At 31.5% G+C, this 16,950-nt stretch overlaps 1 protein-coding gene across 1 annotated transcript; it reads right to left on the reverse strand.

Moving 5' to 3' along the window:
- Nucleotides 1–10,489: 10,489 nt before the first annotated feature.
- Nucleotides 10,490–12,645, reverse strand: LOC121116299 (protein Wnt-8). The gene is made up of 5 exons (XM_040710539.2): nucleotides 12,536–12,645; nucleotides 12,410–12,461; nucleotides 11,641–11,983; nucleotides 10,916–11,571; nucleotides 10,490–10,845 (listed from the first exon to the last, which is right to left on the reverse strand). Exons 1-5 carry the CDS (start codon nucleotides 12,589–12,591, stop codon nucleotides 10,732–10,734), a joined length of 1,221 nt encoding a protein of 406 aa, XP_040566473.1. The 5' UTR covers nucleotides 12,592–12,645; the 3' UTR covers nucleotides 10,490–10,731.
- Between the last annotated feature and the right edge of the window lie 4,305 nt (nucleotides 12,646–16,950).

The following is a 16,950-nucleotide window of genomic DNA, read 5'->3' on the forward strand; positions in this document are numbered from 1 at the left end:
TTTGAGCACAATATTACAAGTGTAAAATGGGTTGAATAGTTGATAAAATGGGTTGAATAGTTGATAAAATGGTACAAAATTTAAATGACGTTATTATATTACTTGTTCAACTTTTAAAAATATAAATGAATAGGCTTTGTTTTTTTTAATTTTTTTCTTATGTAATTTGTGCATATAAAATGAAAACTTCATATTTAAAAAAATAAACATTCAAAGAAAATCTTAAAATAGCATTGTTTCTTAACAGGGCAAGATCTGTCGGGGATTCATTTCATAGCTATTCTAGATAGTACGGTACGGGGTTATACCGCAGTTTGGTTTGGGACATTTTTATCCACGGTTAGGTAGGTATATTTAATATTTTATATTAATAAATTTGGTTATTATTTTTTTTTTTTTAAATTCATAAGTTTAGATATTGAAATTATAATTTTAATACCTAATCTTCCTTTTATATAAAAAATAATTTACGTATTAATTTATACAAAAAAGTGATAATGACTTATAAAATACATTTGCATCGGTCATGTTTATTATTGAAAAATATTGAGAAGCTCATCTTTTAAATTTTCTTATGAATTTATGAATAATAGTATGATAAAACCTTTGTATATTTTATACCAACTTTATTTTTTACAGGTGAAGTATTCAAATTTTTTGGAATTTTTTTTTGAAAAAACATTCAGTTTTCACAGAAAATTTAAAGTAAATTTGTGAAAAAAAAATTAAATGTTAAATATTCTAGTATACCGGGCCGTGCAAAATTATTTACTTTTTAAGAGGTTATGTGGCAACCAATCTGATTGTTTGGTATTTTTACTGTTAAAATAATCAAAAATCCTTCCTGTGGGAGCGTAACAACTTCCACACGTGACACCATGTCCAATTCGGAAACAAAGAGGATCGAAATTGCAGCCCTCCTCCGAGCGGGAGTGCCTCATAACAACTTTTAGGAACAGGTTGGGGCCTCGTTGAAGACAATTTACAACGTTTCCAAGCTCTTTGAGGCCGGGGGTGATCTCAAGCATTCCCCTGGGGCTGGCAGGAAGCCCACTGTCTCAACAAGGCAAGTAAAGGCAGTGTTCAAGAGGACTCCCAACAGGTCCATTGCCGACATGGCCAGAAAGATGGGAACGTCGACATCAACTGTTTCAAGGGCATTGAAAAGGGCTGGAGGAAAGTCCCTGAGGCGTACTGAACACCCTCTGCTAACTGAACGTCAGGGGAAGTCAGACTTGAGCGTGCCCAGAAAATCTTGAATGATATCAAGAGCTCATCTGGACGCATCATCATTTTTTCAGATGAGAAAACTTTTACGGTCGATCCTGTTTTCAACAGGCAAAATGACCGTGTTGTGAGCTTTTGGAGGTGTTTGGAGATCCAACGGGAAGGCCATGAAGCCGGTATAGTTCCCATTGGCTCAGATTAACAGCAGAGGATTATGTGAAGATTCTGGCGTCCAAGGTCCTTCCGTGGATCAAATCCATAGTCGGCAACTCTCCTTGGGTTTTTCAACAAGATAAAGCACCCGCCCACGCTTCCAAGAAAGCTCAGGAGTGGCTCAAGCACAACATGAACTTTTGGCCAAGGACTACTGGCCCCCTCAGAGCCCAGAGCTGAACCCACTAGACTTCTCTATCTAGGCGCACGTGGAGACCAAGGCCTGAAAAAACGACACAAGAACATAAATGCCTTAAAGGCTGCTATCCACAAGGCCTGGGCCTCCATGGACGCCGATTACATCCAGCAAGTCTTTGGCAGCTTCAGACGTCACCTGACCAGTGGCATTGAGTCAAATGGTGGCTACATTGATTAAATTTGATCACAAACTATTTTATTATTCTAAAAATGTATGAATAAATTGTTTCTCAAGTCATTCGAAATGTCATTATTGTCCGCAATATGTTCTGAACAAAAATAAGTAAATAATTCTGTACGGCCCGGTAAAGCAAAAGTTCTATAATCTGGGGGTGTGAGATCTTTATTTAATAACTTAGAGAAGTAATAAATAAGAATTATAATTGCAATTTAAACATTATTTTCCCTATGCCAATTTCGATACCGGAAAAAATATCCGGTTCTGATTAATCGTCCCATTACTATTATATATTGATTGAATAAATTGATAGAAAATGGCATTATTCTTATGGTCAGAAATAGAGAGTTGAAAATAAAATAATATTATCTCATTTAAAAAAAAAAAATTAACCGATCTGATTCTAAAATAAATATTCATTTGCGTTAGTCTTTCATTAAAATATTTTAAATGATTCTGCGGTGTGAATATCGCTGTAGGAATTCTCTTGAGATTTAAACATCAAAGGAAAAGCCCACATGAGAGAGGTAAAAAAGATGGAATACAATTAAAATTATGGGGGTGTAATCTTTCCCACTCACTTTGTTTTCCTTTAATTCCTAATTGTTCTGAAGAAATTATGTAAATAATAATTAAAAACCCCAGCAATTTCATTCAAAATATGTATACACCAGGATTATATATATACACGTATTCTTCTTTTTTTTTTGTGGGAGGGGGAGGAGGGCTTGGTTTTGGATTTTTTTCAAAAAACAAACAAACCATTTTTTAGAAAAAAAATTAAAAAAAAAAAAATTATGAAAAAATTATGAATTTTGTCAATTTTTTTTTTCAAAAATCCAGAGTTGCTCGAAAAATTCATTTTTTTGGAAAAATAATTCTAAAAGTTAATTTCAAATAAAATAATTTATGGATAAAATTATTAAATATTAAATTTTTCGGGGAAAATTTATTATTCAAATAATGTTTTCACCCCTCTTAAACCGTGATTCCCAACTTTTTTATTGCTGCAAAGCAAAATTAAGCCTTTATCGGTCAAGTGGTTTAGATTCTTGAGCCACTAGAACCGGAACTGACAAATTTGAACAAAGACAGCGACATATTGCTTATTGGGTGGTTTTTGTTCCTATATAGAATATATAAAGAAAATTAAATATATATTATAAAAAATAAATTAGCTTTAATCAATTAGTCAATTTTTTCAGCTTTTTGTTTTTTTGTGCAATTGCACCAAGCCGTTTTCCAATGTTTTTTTTTACGTCAACATAGTGATACAGGTGTATCTGAATTTCAAATAACTAAGGGCTTCTTATGGATCTGTAAAAGGGATTTTAGGGACAAGACGGTGTAATCGGGGTCCACTACTAAGCTTGACGGGCCCTATAATATGATTACTATAATATTAATTAATCTGGGGTTTCCCAAACTTTACTATGGCAAGACCCCCATACACTGATATATTTTTAGCTGAGGCCACCTTTAACGAAACATGTATACTCTGTATGTGTAGACTAAAATCAATATTTAATTCTGCATCCTTCTGCGAAATCTCCCCCCCCTTCCAACCAGCCTCTCCTCACGGCCCCACTTTAAAAAACCCGTTGTCTTAAGGAAGCTTAGTTTTCGGGGCCCCTACTGGAACTTGGGGCACAACTCAAACTGAGTACAAGGTAGCTATGGCCCTGTTTTATTTTATATAATTTCCTGGCCTGAATTATCAAGCGATGCCCTTTTTTTTGGTTAACTATTACATTTTTACTACACTAAATAATTAAATAAAAATTGCATTAAAATAAACATTATAGTTTAAAACTAGACCTCCAGGGTTAGACCAATTCATCGGGGTTTTTTTATGTCTCAATTTATAAAAAAAATCTATTGAAAACAAAGTGTTCATTTAATAATATTGTAGGTAAAATGAAATGAATTAACAAAAATATTGAAAGAATGGACACAAATACGAAGAAAACAATAAAAGTTATAATTAAAATTACATTAATAAAAATTTCCACAGCTATAGCTTATCTGTGAGACGATGATGTTTTCTAAAAATATTCACAATATGTTATTAATTTTTCAGGTGACGCTCTGATTCAGTGGGTATGCACCTCAATATGTCGGAGGCAAAATCCCATAACTTTCCATGGACTCTTGGTATTTTGGTATTAAAAGCATCATTTGGGCGTCGATTAATATGCCTCTAAAACCTTCTGATCTTTTCGGCTCTCTCAAAGTGAGTTTTTTTGGTACGATATGCATTGTAATATAAAAGTCCATAAAACAGTGCCTTAGTTTTTGGAGGCGCATTCCTTCTCCCGGATAATCCAAAAATAATAATGGCCGATAGATAACTTACCTTTGTATTTATGAGAACCTTCGTGTTTACAGATACAAATAGTATCTGTATTTCCAGACGGGGCACTCAGCAAATATGTAGATGACCGAGTTATACATTTTCTCACAGTCTTTACACGGATCATAGAAGGAGATACACCTGCCAAAATCTGTAACTGAGCCGTAAATTCAGGATTCCACATGTGGATCTTAGTATTATTTTGATCTAGATTGGTCAGAGTTTTAGTAATCTTATGTATTCTTTGGCCACCTTTATTGGCTAGGCTACGTTTATGATTCAGAGAGCTAAGACACAAATCTATTTACAGTATTAATTTTGTTAAAATTCTACTGTTAGTTAATAAATTATATCTTGTTGAAGTTTAATATTCAAAGTATTCAGATTTTAATAGACTACTCGGTATCAGAAGCAGGATCTATGACTCAAGTGAGGAAGAAAAAGATTGAAATAATAACGTTGATAGACTTTCGTGTATCTATAATTCCGTGACTAATTATTAATCGAATATTTCGGGTTATGTTAATTTGAGTTCTAGGAAAGTGGAAACTTTGAGTAATTTTCAGAAAATTGAACACTAGAAAAAAGTTATGTTTATTCACTAGTTATGCCTTATAGACTCTAAGGAAAGAGGTGAGAAAACAGGTGAAATGAAACACAAAAAACCCATGAACCTAAATTTTGTTCAGTCATTCACGCAACCTTGAACAAGTAATAGGATATTACAATGACTAGGCATGAAACTTTTGTTGAGCTAAAGAAGAATGAAACTATAATTTCTCTCGTCAAAAAATCCCCTTCCTTTAACTATGATGCAAGATAAAATATGAACTTAGGACATTAATATAAATTAAAATCTATCTGATTTATAGTACGTCAACATAAAAACAATATTAAACAAAAATTTAGAAAAGTAAAAATCACAATTTATATATATTTTTTCATATATCCTCCTACATTCAGCCTAATATTTGATATGCAAATTTGTGGGATGAGTTGAGACACTCAATAATTTATCTATATTTTAGAAGTGTTATTTGATTTTACATACTTATATAAGGCCTGATATGGCTCATATCAAATAAAATATGTCCATTTCCTAATATTTAATGTAACATTCAATTTTGGCTAAATTTAAGTGCAATTTGAAGGGATAATACATAGAATTTCAAATTCAATGTTTTTCTTTTAAACCTGTTTAAACTAATAAATATTGGTGAAAAAGACAAAATCATGTCTCTAGCGTCAATATAAAGGATGTTAGAACCAATTTATCATCGAAATTTTAGGGCATTTTACATAGTGTTTATGTAAAGCATCAAAATCTGTGATTCCTAAAAACATTTTTTAGACTTTCGAGCATGCCTCCTCTAAGATTTCCCCTCTCTGTGAATCGGTTTTTTGTAACATACCTACAATTTTTAATACCTCCACAGGATTAATAAAAATAATACTTTTTGATTGAAATAGACGATATTTTTTCCTAGAAAACAAAGGTTTTGAGAAAAAGACTTCTAGAATCATTTTGTGTTGAAAGGTAACATTTAAAGGTGGTATGTTTTTCCCTCTTTTGATATGCTTGCACCCACTTTCTTCAAAGTATCTTGAGTTACAAATTCATGGAGTCTCTGGAACTCTTTTTCAAATATATATTCAAAGAAATAAAATCATCAATCTTATTAACAAAGTGTTATAACAGTCCCTAGAAACAATATTTTAGGAGGGGCTAACTTTATGGATTTTTTTTTGAAAAAAATTTCAGAATTTCCCTGTTGTTAAAAAAAAGTTCAATTTATTGCAAAAAAATTTCAAAAATCTATAGCTGTTTTTCCAAAATTAAATTTTTTGAAAAAAATATTCAAAAATTAAACTTTAAATATTAAATTTTTTCGAAAATTTTTTCAAAAATCGCAAACTATTTATAAAAAATTCACAATTATTTTAAAAAATTTCAAAAATTTGGAGCTGCTCACAAAAATTATATTTCAAATATAAAATTTTTGAGAAAAAAATCATTCAATAAATTTTCTGGTAAAGGGAAGAAAATCTTTAATTTGGGGGGGGCGTCGTATACGCCCTTTTAGCCCACCCCTGCAGACGCCCCTGTGTAATGAAAACTATGTTAAAAATTCTTAGACCATTTCTATACCTTCAAATGTACTGCCGATATATTCCTTATATATTTGTGAGACATTGAGGCAACGCCGAAAGATGATTAATTATTATTATTTTTATTCGCATAATATAATATTTGACAGACAATTTGAAATAAAATAATATATATTTCTCAGCAGTATGCAGTATATATAGATAAAATTTTTTACCTCTAACAGTCTGTGTAATTGATTTCGAAAATATTTTGGAATGTTATCAGGGGCGTCCGAAGGGGTGGGCTAGAGGGGATGTTGCCCTCCCAAAATTAAGGTTTTATTGCTTTTTACTAAAAAAATTAAATATTTCAAATTCAATTTTTGAAATTTAAAAAAAAAACAATAATTTTTGAGTCAAACTGTGGATTTTTGATTTTTTTTTGTATATAGCTGTGAATTTTTTCTAAAAAAAATAATTTTCTGAATTTTTATAGATAATTGAGATTTTTGTACAAAAAATTCAATATTTGAAATTTAACTTTTTATTTTATTTTTTAAATATTTGTGGATTTTTGGAGTTTTTTTCCAAAAAAGTTTAATTATTCGAGTTTTGTACATAAAAAAATTAAGAACAAGGCCCCTCTCCCTTTTGGTCATAATCGAGACTGTTCAAGATTTTTACCTCAATTAACCAACGTTTTGTTCTTTTCACAATTTAATTAGCAGGATATTGATATATTATAACATGTTCTGGGTAACTAAAAAACCAGTATTCATATGAATATCGTAAAATATTTTATTATTTAAAAGTCACAAGACTTTTAATATTTAAAATGTGTTTTCTGGGTTATTTTTTAACATGGTCGATGAGGTAAATCCGGATCAACTTTAACAGCCTCCTGATGAAAATGGAAAGGCAGTAGTTGTTAGAAAGCTTATTTACAAGTTTTAATAATACAAAATAAAAGTTTGTTATTAACGTGTTTGCTATTTCTACCAATAATTCGTTCAATACGAGGCCTAAAGGATTTGCAGACCCTTGCCAGGTCTGTGAGGGAAACTTTTTCTCAGAACTTGATGATAAAGGCCTTCAAGAAGTTGATTCTGTTGTGTGAATTGGCCGAAACCTTCCCTCTAACTCCCCCTAAAAGAAGTAATCCATAGGATTAATATCGGGGGGAGTTAGAGGATCATGTCTTGGAGTCCCAAAAAGGTACCTTCTCTTCTTTCAACAATTTTTGGGTCTTGCGACCTTGTAAGAATGGGCCGAGTCTTGTTTTAACAAAAACTTAACAACCATTGCTCTCAGCTTTCATCCAAGGTATCTCTTGGTTGAACTGGAGTACACAGTACCCGTGGGCCCTCACCCTCTCTTTTGACTCAAAGAAGATGGGGGCATGATACTGGCGTTGCCGTTAAACTTATTTCTAAAGTGGTTTTATTATATAACCACAAACAATTAAAAATCCTACATGAATTATGTCAATTATAAGTCAAAACCAAAGAATTGATTTAGTAAAGAAAACACAAATTCCATTGTTTTTCCCGAAAGACTTAAGGTATTTCCGAATTAAAACATAATAAATTTCCCTACATACTTCTTTTTTTTGCAAAATTTTGACAACTTTTTTTTAAAACCTGTGACAACATCTTTCCATATTCTAATTAGTTCATTCTATGTTAACTATATCATTTCTACAAAATATTTAAAAGTATGTACGCATCAATAAGTATGAAATTACAGAACCTATTTGTGATTTGAAAAACTAAACTTATAATAGACGAATGTGGGTAGTCCATGTTCCATCTAAACACCCACTAATTCAATTTAGTGAAAGTGGAGTTATTGAAATTAATTCATATTTCGATATTTTAAAGCATAAACAATTAGTTAGAATATAAAACAGACCTGAGTTATCCAGCTTACGTACAAGTCGAAAAATCCCACTTGAACGAGATCGACAAATTTCCATTTGTGCATTTCTAGAAGCTGGGCGTCTCCAGAGGCACCATCTTCATCATCAACAAGTCCTAAACGTTGGAAAGGAAGAAGGTATCTGTCATAAAGGCTAAAATAGGCCCAGAGGAGTTAAAGAAAAACAGCACAGGCCAATCCACTCAAGTTTATGAGGACACATGCAATACATATTGGGGTTCATACCAGATTGTCCTGAAAGCTATCAAAAAAGTAGGTGGAAAGAGCCTATTGAGGCAGAAGAGGCTACTTTTGACTTCGGGAATGAAGGAAAACTATCTCCTCCGTTGCAAGACTCTTTTGAATGAGTTTTGACTGAGTCTTTTGAGGTCTTTTTTTGAAACTTTTGGCCCATTACTGCCCTGATCCCAACCCTCTCAACTCCACCCTTTGAGTGTGTGTCGAGGGAAGACCTGCAGTGTCTCTAATCAAAAGGTACTGTCAGCTAACACTCAGACACCATGAGAGAGGACTACATCTGTAGTGGGTGCCCGGCCTTTCGCAGTCGCCTGGAAGCCATCATTGAATGTGTTCAGAAGCACTCAACTGTTATGTTAGTAAATCGCAATGAAGGATTTGAGATGAGTTAACACAAAAGCAATCTTGAGCAAAAATCAACAAATGGAGAAATCTCCAATTTATTACCTTACATCTAAATATACAACCTTCCAAATAATTCATAAATATATTTCAATAAATTATGGACTTGGTATTCAACTTCTTCTGTATAAGTTGAAGTACCCCAGAGTTTAAACTATTGTTTGGAATCTTTATTTTATTTATGTGACTTAAATAATAGGTGTAGTAAAAAGTAATCCATTATTTTTAATTCATTTCCATAAATGTTTATCTCCTTGGCAATCAAAACAGTGACGGTCGGACTCGACGATTTTTATAATGTTATCAGTGGTGTCTGCAGAATGATGTACATATATATATATCATTTTTTTTTGAAGAAGGGTTGGTTCTTGGTTTTTTTTTAAATTCAAAAATTAAATTTTTGGGAAAAAATATCAAAAATCTAGTGATGTATACTCAAAATTAATTTTTTTCCAAAAAAACTTCAACAATTAAAATTTTTGGTAGTGAACTTCAAAAAATCACAGTTGATCACAAAAATTTAACGTCAAATATCGAATTTTTGGGTTTTTTTTTTAAATTTGCAGCTGCTCACAGAAAATTCAAAGCAAAAGTTCCTTAATTTTGTTTGCCCCTCCAGCCCATCCCCTGCGTACGCCTCTGTTTATCCACATTTTCGGCTATTGACCTTCTTCAGCGTGGACATAAAAATTACAGGAACCACAAACCAAAAGCGTGTCTAATTGGCTGTTACAGTATCAGGAACATAATCACCACATTTTCGGCAGCCTGGCTTGCATTTTCGCCTTCATTGAAGAAAAACTGTCAAATATGGCTTATTTTATCTTCGTTAGTATACCTCTTTAAAGTGCGCTCAAACAATCAGAAAACTGTATTTCTACTTCCAACAAGGCCAGATCCACATTACTAAAGCCATATATTGGAAAAGTAATGTATTTATTTTTACCACACCTATGTATGTTATATATTATTTTCCAATTATATTTTAATGTGTCGATGAATTTTAACTTATCTTTCATTCACAGCGTTTTCTAAGGATTTAGCAATTTATTTATGTAGAAAAATGGAAGATAATGAATACGTCAAGAAATGCAAAATGTAAGGGTCAATTATGAGGAGAAAACAATCCATTTGGCTTTAGTATTCACGGGCCACACTGAAGTTTCTATGAAAGGTTGTCACATTCAACCACGAATCAAATTATATAAGATTTTTGGTTTTATTCCAATTTCACATCCTGTTTCTAGTCATATTCATTTATAAATTTACAAAGTATATACTTCTGTATGTGTACCGAAAGGATAATCATGATATAGCCTTTTACAGGAAATGTAATTTTCATTTGGGAAAGGGTTGATTTCAAGGGATATATAAAAAAACAGTTACGAGTTTTTGTATTTTGATTTTTGTACATTTTGAGTCAACGCACACCACCTCCAAAGATGAAAGCATGGAATTTCTTTTTCTTTTCTTATTATTCTTCACCCTTTTTCGGACACTTTGTTCAAGGATGTCAATTTGAATGAAATGATGACTCTACGGGAATGAATGAAATAAATCGCATATTTCATGTAAATTTTTTCAACAATATTTATTTTTTATTCAGAGCAATATGAAGGCGAAGAGTTACATATGTATAAATGGAAAAGGAAGATGAGGTGGTTTCTCTTCCTCTGAGGATGGGAAACCACCTCAAAAGACACAAAGAAATAAACAATACTGTTTCTATATTTATGTAATAGATAATTCATAACGTTAAATAACAATTGAAATCTGTCAGAATGAAATTTTATATGTAGGTATGTGAATTTATAAATATATATTTGTATAGGAGTTTAATAAATAAATTTGTATCCGTTAAACAATTGGCTAAGTGTTTGATGACTCTATGGATATTTTATACACAAGTTATTTTTATCTTTTTCTTCTTGCATGTTTGACATGTGACGTTGCAGCACCATTGAAATCGGCATTTGCATGAGGTGTACACTTCCACAACGCTTCTTTGAATCTGTAAATTATATTAAAAACACCAAGTATTAGTAAATGAAATGAGTTCTGGAAGTAAATTATGAACTTACTTTATATCCACAGTGTAGACACATCTTCTTACAGTCCCTCACTTTAATTCTTGATTCGGGCTTATCAGGCTCTGTAGAGCAGGTTCTTCCAAGCACACCATTGGCTCCAGTAATGGGATTACGCCGACAATAGTCAGGAGAGTCTTGCAAATATACCAACTCCTTATTTTTTACTTTCTTCGCATTCAAACCGGGTACAATACCGTTCTTCTTCTCAGTCACTCTTCTGCGTCGATTTCTCCCTCCGGAGACGAGAATCATGCTCACACTGCCCAGTCCACTATTACTAATTTGATCTGATGTGCTATCAGAGGATCCAACTCGATTGGAAAGTTGATTAGATGAGTCGTCAACTAATTCATGATCAGCATGGATGCGAGTGGCCTTTTTGTACATCTTTTTAAGATGATCACCTACAGAGCGAAATTCGGATAATTGCTTCCAACAGGTTTGTGCAGTACATGAACCAGAAACACCGTGGCATTTGCAAAGTCGTTTCATTGTACGTTGAACAGCAATGCGTCCAGCTTTGATATTATGCAAATTAGTGAGGGACTTTAAACTCGTACCGGGCTCAGTGTTGTCAAGAAAGAGTTTGGAGATTTTTTCGCCAAAGGAGAAATTATCACTACAGCCGCCCCATTTCCAGCCTTGCTCTGTTGATAGTAAATAAAAAAAAACTATGAGAATCAATTGAGTAAAAAAGGCATTTCAATTAAACTTACTTGACTTTGAGTACTTGGGATCACAGCGACAATTTTCCATACTGCCTTGAGAGCAATTTCGTATCACAGTATATGTTACACCAGCAGACGTGATGGCTTGAATAAACGCCATTTCCTTATTAGCATCTTTATCACGAATAACAGACCAAGGGACCGAGTTTCTTCCGGAGCGTCTCTCAACATTAGAGCTCATGCTAGACGCAAAGGAGTTTCTTGGACAGTTCCAGGTTTCAAATCGGAATTGATGTTCGCATTCTTTTACACCAATAATCGCCCCTGTGGAGGCTAGCTCTGTGAGCATACTAATTTTGTTACCGCTGGTGTTAATATCATTCATAGTCTTCTGTAAAGAGATCAACACAAAAGTAATGATTAAATTATTTTGAATTATAATGGAAGAGTGTTAATTTCAAAACAAACATTTTTATAATAATTATTATTTTTGTCGGTTATTCTTTGAGAGATCTGAACAATGGTAATACAAATACCAATTTGAATTAATTACGAAATGAGTTTTTTTTTCTTGTTAAGGATGAAATAAATCCTTTCTAAAAGAGATTAAAAAAAATAATTAATTACATGAAAACTGTAATAACTTTTTACATCATACAGTAGGCTAAATTCCACCTTATTTAAAAACGAAGATTAAATTTATATATATAACATAATCTAAAAAATGGTAATTGAAAAAGTAAAAAAAAAAAAAAATGCTAAGAAAATTAATCATTCTATGATAGTTTGTTATATATGAAATAAAATGAATTCTTACCATTCTTGGGGAATCTGAATCGTCACTTGAGAAAACTTGATTATTAGAAAGCCTACAAAGGAATTTAAAAAAAAATATGAATATAAAACAATTTGCAAGTGAAAAAAAATGCTTTCAAAAACCTACCAGTAGCCAAGGGCGACCCTATTTAACACAATCAGTAATATCACCAAATTTAACATTTTATAATATTTAAATATTTTGTGAATTATTTATCTGGAGCAAGTGTGTATTGTTCTAAACTTTAATATCAACTGATTTTATTTTGACTTGATGGTTCTAGATTTCAACTCTCTTGAAGAAAAGGGGGGCATGTATAAAGCGCGCGCGCCGGTCATTCAAAGGTTCTTGAGTAAAGAAAAAGAAACTCCTACGGACACAAATCGGAAATGCGATTTCCTGTTGGAAAGGAATAATTTGATTATGCTTCCTTTAAATTAATTACAGATTCGCCCTAATTTCAGACTACCAATTACTTTTTTTTTCATTTTGTTTTTTTGCAAGGGGTTCAGTGTTTGTTTATATATTTGTTTTGTTTTGTTTCAAGATGAAAATTAAACAACAACAATTTCAATAACACTTTTGTCCATTTTTTCAAAATACATTAATAAATTTATTGACGATTTGGAATGATCTAAAATCCTTTTTTATTCAAGATATCACATGAAATATCTTGGATGAAGTCATCCATTTTAAAGTAATTATATAATACCAATTCTTAAATCCCCCAAAACGATAAACATTTGAATTAGATAACAATTTAAATATCCATTGAATCTCATTTAATATTTTCTTAAGTCAAAATTTGCAAAAAGTGTTGACTTATACATATGTTAGATACAGATCCACCAGATTTTAGTCTTAACGGAACGCGTCTTCCGTTAGATCTATGTTTTTATATTAAAATCACAGTTTGAGACCCTGAAGATTTTTGATAGTCAAGTCAAAATGTACACAAAATTGAAGCTTCACCCAACAACTCAGTCTCCGTTCAATTTATTTTTAATTCGTTGGACAGTCTTAAAGTGATTCAAAAATTTTGTAGGGAAAAGATTTTAACTATAAGAATATTTATGTAAAGGCAATGGAAGCGTTTTTATTATATTAATAACTTTAATTTTATATAAGAATACTTTAGAGGATTTATGTCATTGGCGGATATCAATGATGATTTCGTTTAGTAACAAAATCTATGTAACGAATTTTGTGTCGGATTTGATACAAACTCCATATTTAAATATATTTTTTTATTATATTTAACATCAAAATATCTTCAGAATGACATTACAATTTATGAACAACAGAAAAATGTAGCACCTCTTTCTCGAAACAAATAAACATGGACCAATTTTAAGAAAAAAGGAGCAAGATAAAAAAAAGAATGAAAGAAAGATAAACATCTTCATTTGTTTCTCTTTTGATACACTGTGTTTAATTAGATAATCAAAAAGTGATTGCCACTCCTTTATTCAAATCTGTTTTAAATAAACAAAGGAACTCCATTTTGAGTTAAATACAATTATTTCATATGTAATTATAGCTCTTATGTTCTTCCGTTCTATTTTGTGGGTGTCTTGGATTTCATGAGAATTTTTTATGATATTGTTGGTTGATAATTATCCCATGATGCTAAAAAAAAGAAATGTACTATTCGATTATACTATATTAATTGATCACAAAGTTACCTCCCTTACATAATAAAATTTACACTCTATTTTATTGTCAGCTGTAAAGTTTCTACTTCTTTTTCCCTTACCAGCGTTCTAACTTATAATTGACAATAAAGGATCATCTCGTAAAGCATGTATAGAAAATATAAGTTTTCAACTACTCGTGATTCAACTGAATAACATTTACAGTTCAGAAGCAATCTCAATTTAAAGATAATTTTGAATGACGAGCACTTCTCACACACAGATTTAACAATCGTAACCCAAGGTCTGACTGTACTACATATGTATGTGGATACCTTTTTGCAAATGATTTGGCGAAATGAATGTAAAGTGTCTATTTATTCACAAATATCTACTATATATAATATTTTAGTTTATTAATTAAAGGATCGGTTAGGGTCAAAAGTTTTGTTCTTTATTTGTTCTCAAAGATCAATCAATCTCACATCAGTTGAAGTGACGTAAGAGAATAGTGCGTAAGGGATACAATTTGAATATTATTCTTGTATTTTTGTTTTGTCTGGGTGAAGAAAAAAATCGTTTTGGAGGAAAAATTATTCAATACCTAAAGAAAAAAAAGAAGTAATTTGATCAAATTCTTGCTTAGAGAAAAAATTTAAATTTCTGAAATTATTACAAAAATTCAAAAACCTAAACTGCCACCCAAAATATAATATTGCAGGTGCTCATGTTTTTAGAAGGGGATAAGGGCATTGGAATCCAAAACAACCAATTTTTTTTTCAAACCAGAGACCTTGGTTTTTTTGCTGAGGGTAAACCCTGTTTGGGTATTTCTAAAAAAAATTCAATTCGGAATTAAATACAAACTCTGCTCAAGGTAAAATAGACTGGCGAGTTAATTTTGAGTAAAGGCCCCGGATTTTCAGTTACTCTATTACTTTGATAATATTGCTACTAGACCCATTTAGCCTCATCTACACCAATGGTTCTCTAGGATCCTCTGGGTGAAGAGAATTTCAATTTCATTTAAAAACAAAACATAAATATAATTTATTTTTTTAAAGTTATGGTGGATAATGCATTTTCTACGTTTAGTATTACCTTGATCTTTGATCTAGAACCCTCAAAATTTAATGGCCTCTTACTGCGACCATATATAATCTTCGTACCTAGCTTGATCAAAATTGATAAGTAACTTTTGCCTTAATTCTGGTGGCAAACAAACAAATCATAGCCCCGTTCAACTTTTTTGGCAGAGGTGAAAAATGGTATTAATGAGGGTAAAAAAGTCCAAAACCACTGTTTTAGCCTAAGAACATTGATAGACTAATAATTGTTTAATACCGTAAACACTGGCTGTTGGGTGGCTTGGTCCCCCATTAATTTTTTATTGAAAGTAATTATCGGTATATTAAGACTGCTGCCCCCATAGTCACTCGAACCAGATCCATCTGTTGATAAAAATACTGTGGTTAAGGTACTGTAGCAAGTTTAATTTTAAAAAGGAAGCTCTGGGTCATTTAGGATTTTGAGTACTTTTAGGAACATAAATATATTATAATTGGCTATAAGATTATATAAACGTAACATTATCGGCAAATGGTTTAGAAATAAGTTTTATATAACTTACTAACAGACATATTATCAAATCCTTGACCTCAAAACGATGATATATTTTAAATTCATTTTTTTACTCTACAATAATGATGGAAACGAATTTTACGTTATATTACGCATCATCGATAAGCTCCCCACTAAGCTAACTTAAGTATCCACTTTTTTTCTTCCTAAATGATTCTTAATTAGACTAATTGTTATTATTCTATACCTTTATTAAATAAACCGAACAGAGTTAGAGACAATAAATGAATGAATAGAAGAAAACGACAGTTCATTGATTTATTGCCTTTTGTCAATGGTCTTCTTCTGTGAGTTTTTTCAACGTGTATTAACCCAGATTAATTTTTTTTCTTTTTTGTAGTTTCATTTTCTTTTAATTTATTGGCGGTAAATCAATAAAAAGTTTCACACGATGACGGATTTACAAGTCCGAATTTATAATCATTTAATTGAGGCGGTTGCTTCATGAGGAACAATGACGAAAAGAGATACCTGATAGTGTCTGAGACCCGTGAGATAAATTTTATGTCTTTTTAATTTGTTAAAATATTTATTGAACTTAATTAATTATTTTTAAACTAATGGACTTCTCTTCATTTTCTGAAGTCATTTATATTGTATGGACACTGGTTAGTTTGTTCAAAATAATATTTTCTGTCTTTTGTAGCTTTGTTAAGCCTATCAGGATTCACTATAGACTACTCTGATTTCAAGATTAACCATCTAAAATAGTAGATTTTTAATTTGAGCTAAAGTTACATATAAAAACTCTAATCATATTTGTATCTCACAGTAAAATATTTAAGTGGATCATTAGGAAGGCATGATAATGAAAATTTGAAATAGATGTGCATGATTTATGATCTCTATGACCTCTGAAAACTATTTTTGTGGCCACACTATCTGTAAAGATATTGCGAGAAAATGAAAATAAAGTAATGCACCAATTAAATGACATATATGTGGTTCCTCAACAATAAATGAATTTAGAATTTGGATATTTCTCGGATAAGTTGAGATAATCAAAATATTAGCTTTAGTTTAAAGCTTTCATTTGATTTTTGAGACAAAGTTTGATCCCAATAAGGCCTTTCTAATATAATCTACCAATACTTTGTACTTTTGTATGATTTCATAGTTCTACATTTCCTATTTTCCCAATACTTCATTAAAAATTGAACTAAAGACAAACGACACTAGTGATTGGGAAAGGTCCATAGGGCAATCAACCATAGTTAAAATATTCCCGTTGCTCCTTCAAAAATCGATCTAAAATAAAACGGTTAT

The sequence above is a fragment of the Lepeophtheirus salmonis genome, chromosome 4, assembly GCF_016086655.4.
Source record: "Lepeophtheirus salmonis chromosome 4, UVic_Lsal_1.4, whole genome shotgun sequence".
Taxonomy (NCBI): Eukaryota; Metazoa; Arthropoda; class Copepoda; order Siphonostomatoida; family Caligidae; genus Lepeophtheirus; species Lepeophtheirus salmonis.

Coding starts and splice junctions, on each gene's coding strand:
- LOC121116299 (XM_040710539.2), bottom strand. CDS start 12,591: ATGTTAAATTTGGTGATATTACTGATTGTGTTAAATAGGGTCGCCCTT. Junction 11,572..11,640: donor TCCCAAGTACTCAAAGTCAA/GTAAGTTTAATT, acceptor TACTATCAACAG/AGCAAGGCTGGAAATGGGGC. Junction 10,846..10,915: donor GTCTACACTGTGGATATAAA/GTAAGTTCATAA, acceptor TATAATTTACAG/ATTCAAAGAAGCGTTGTGGA.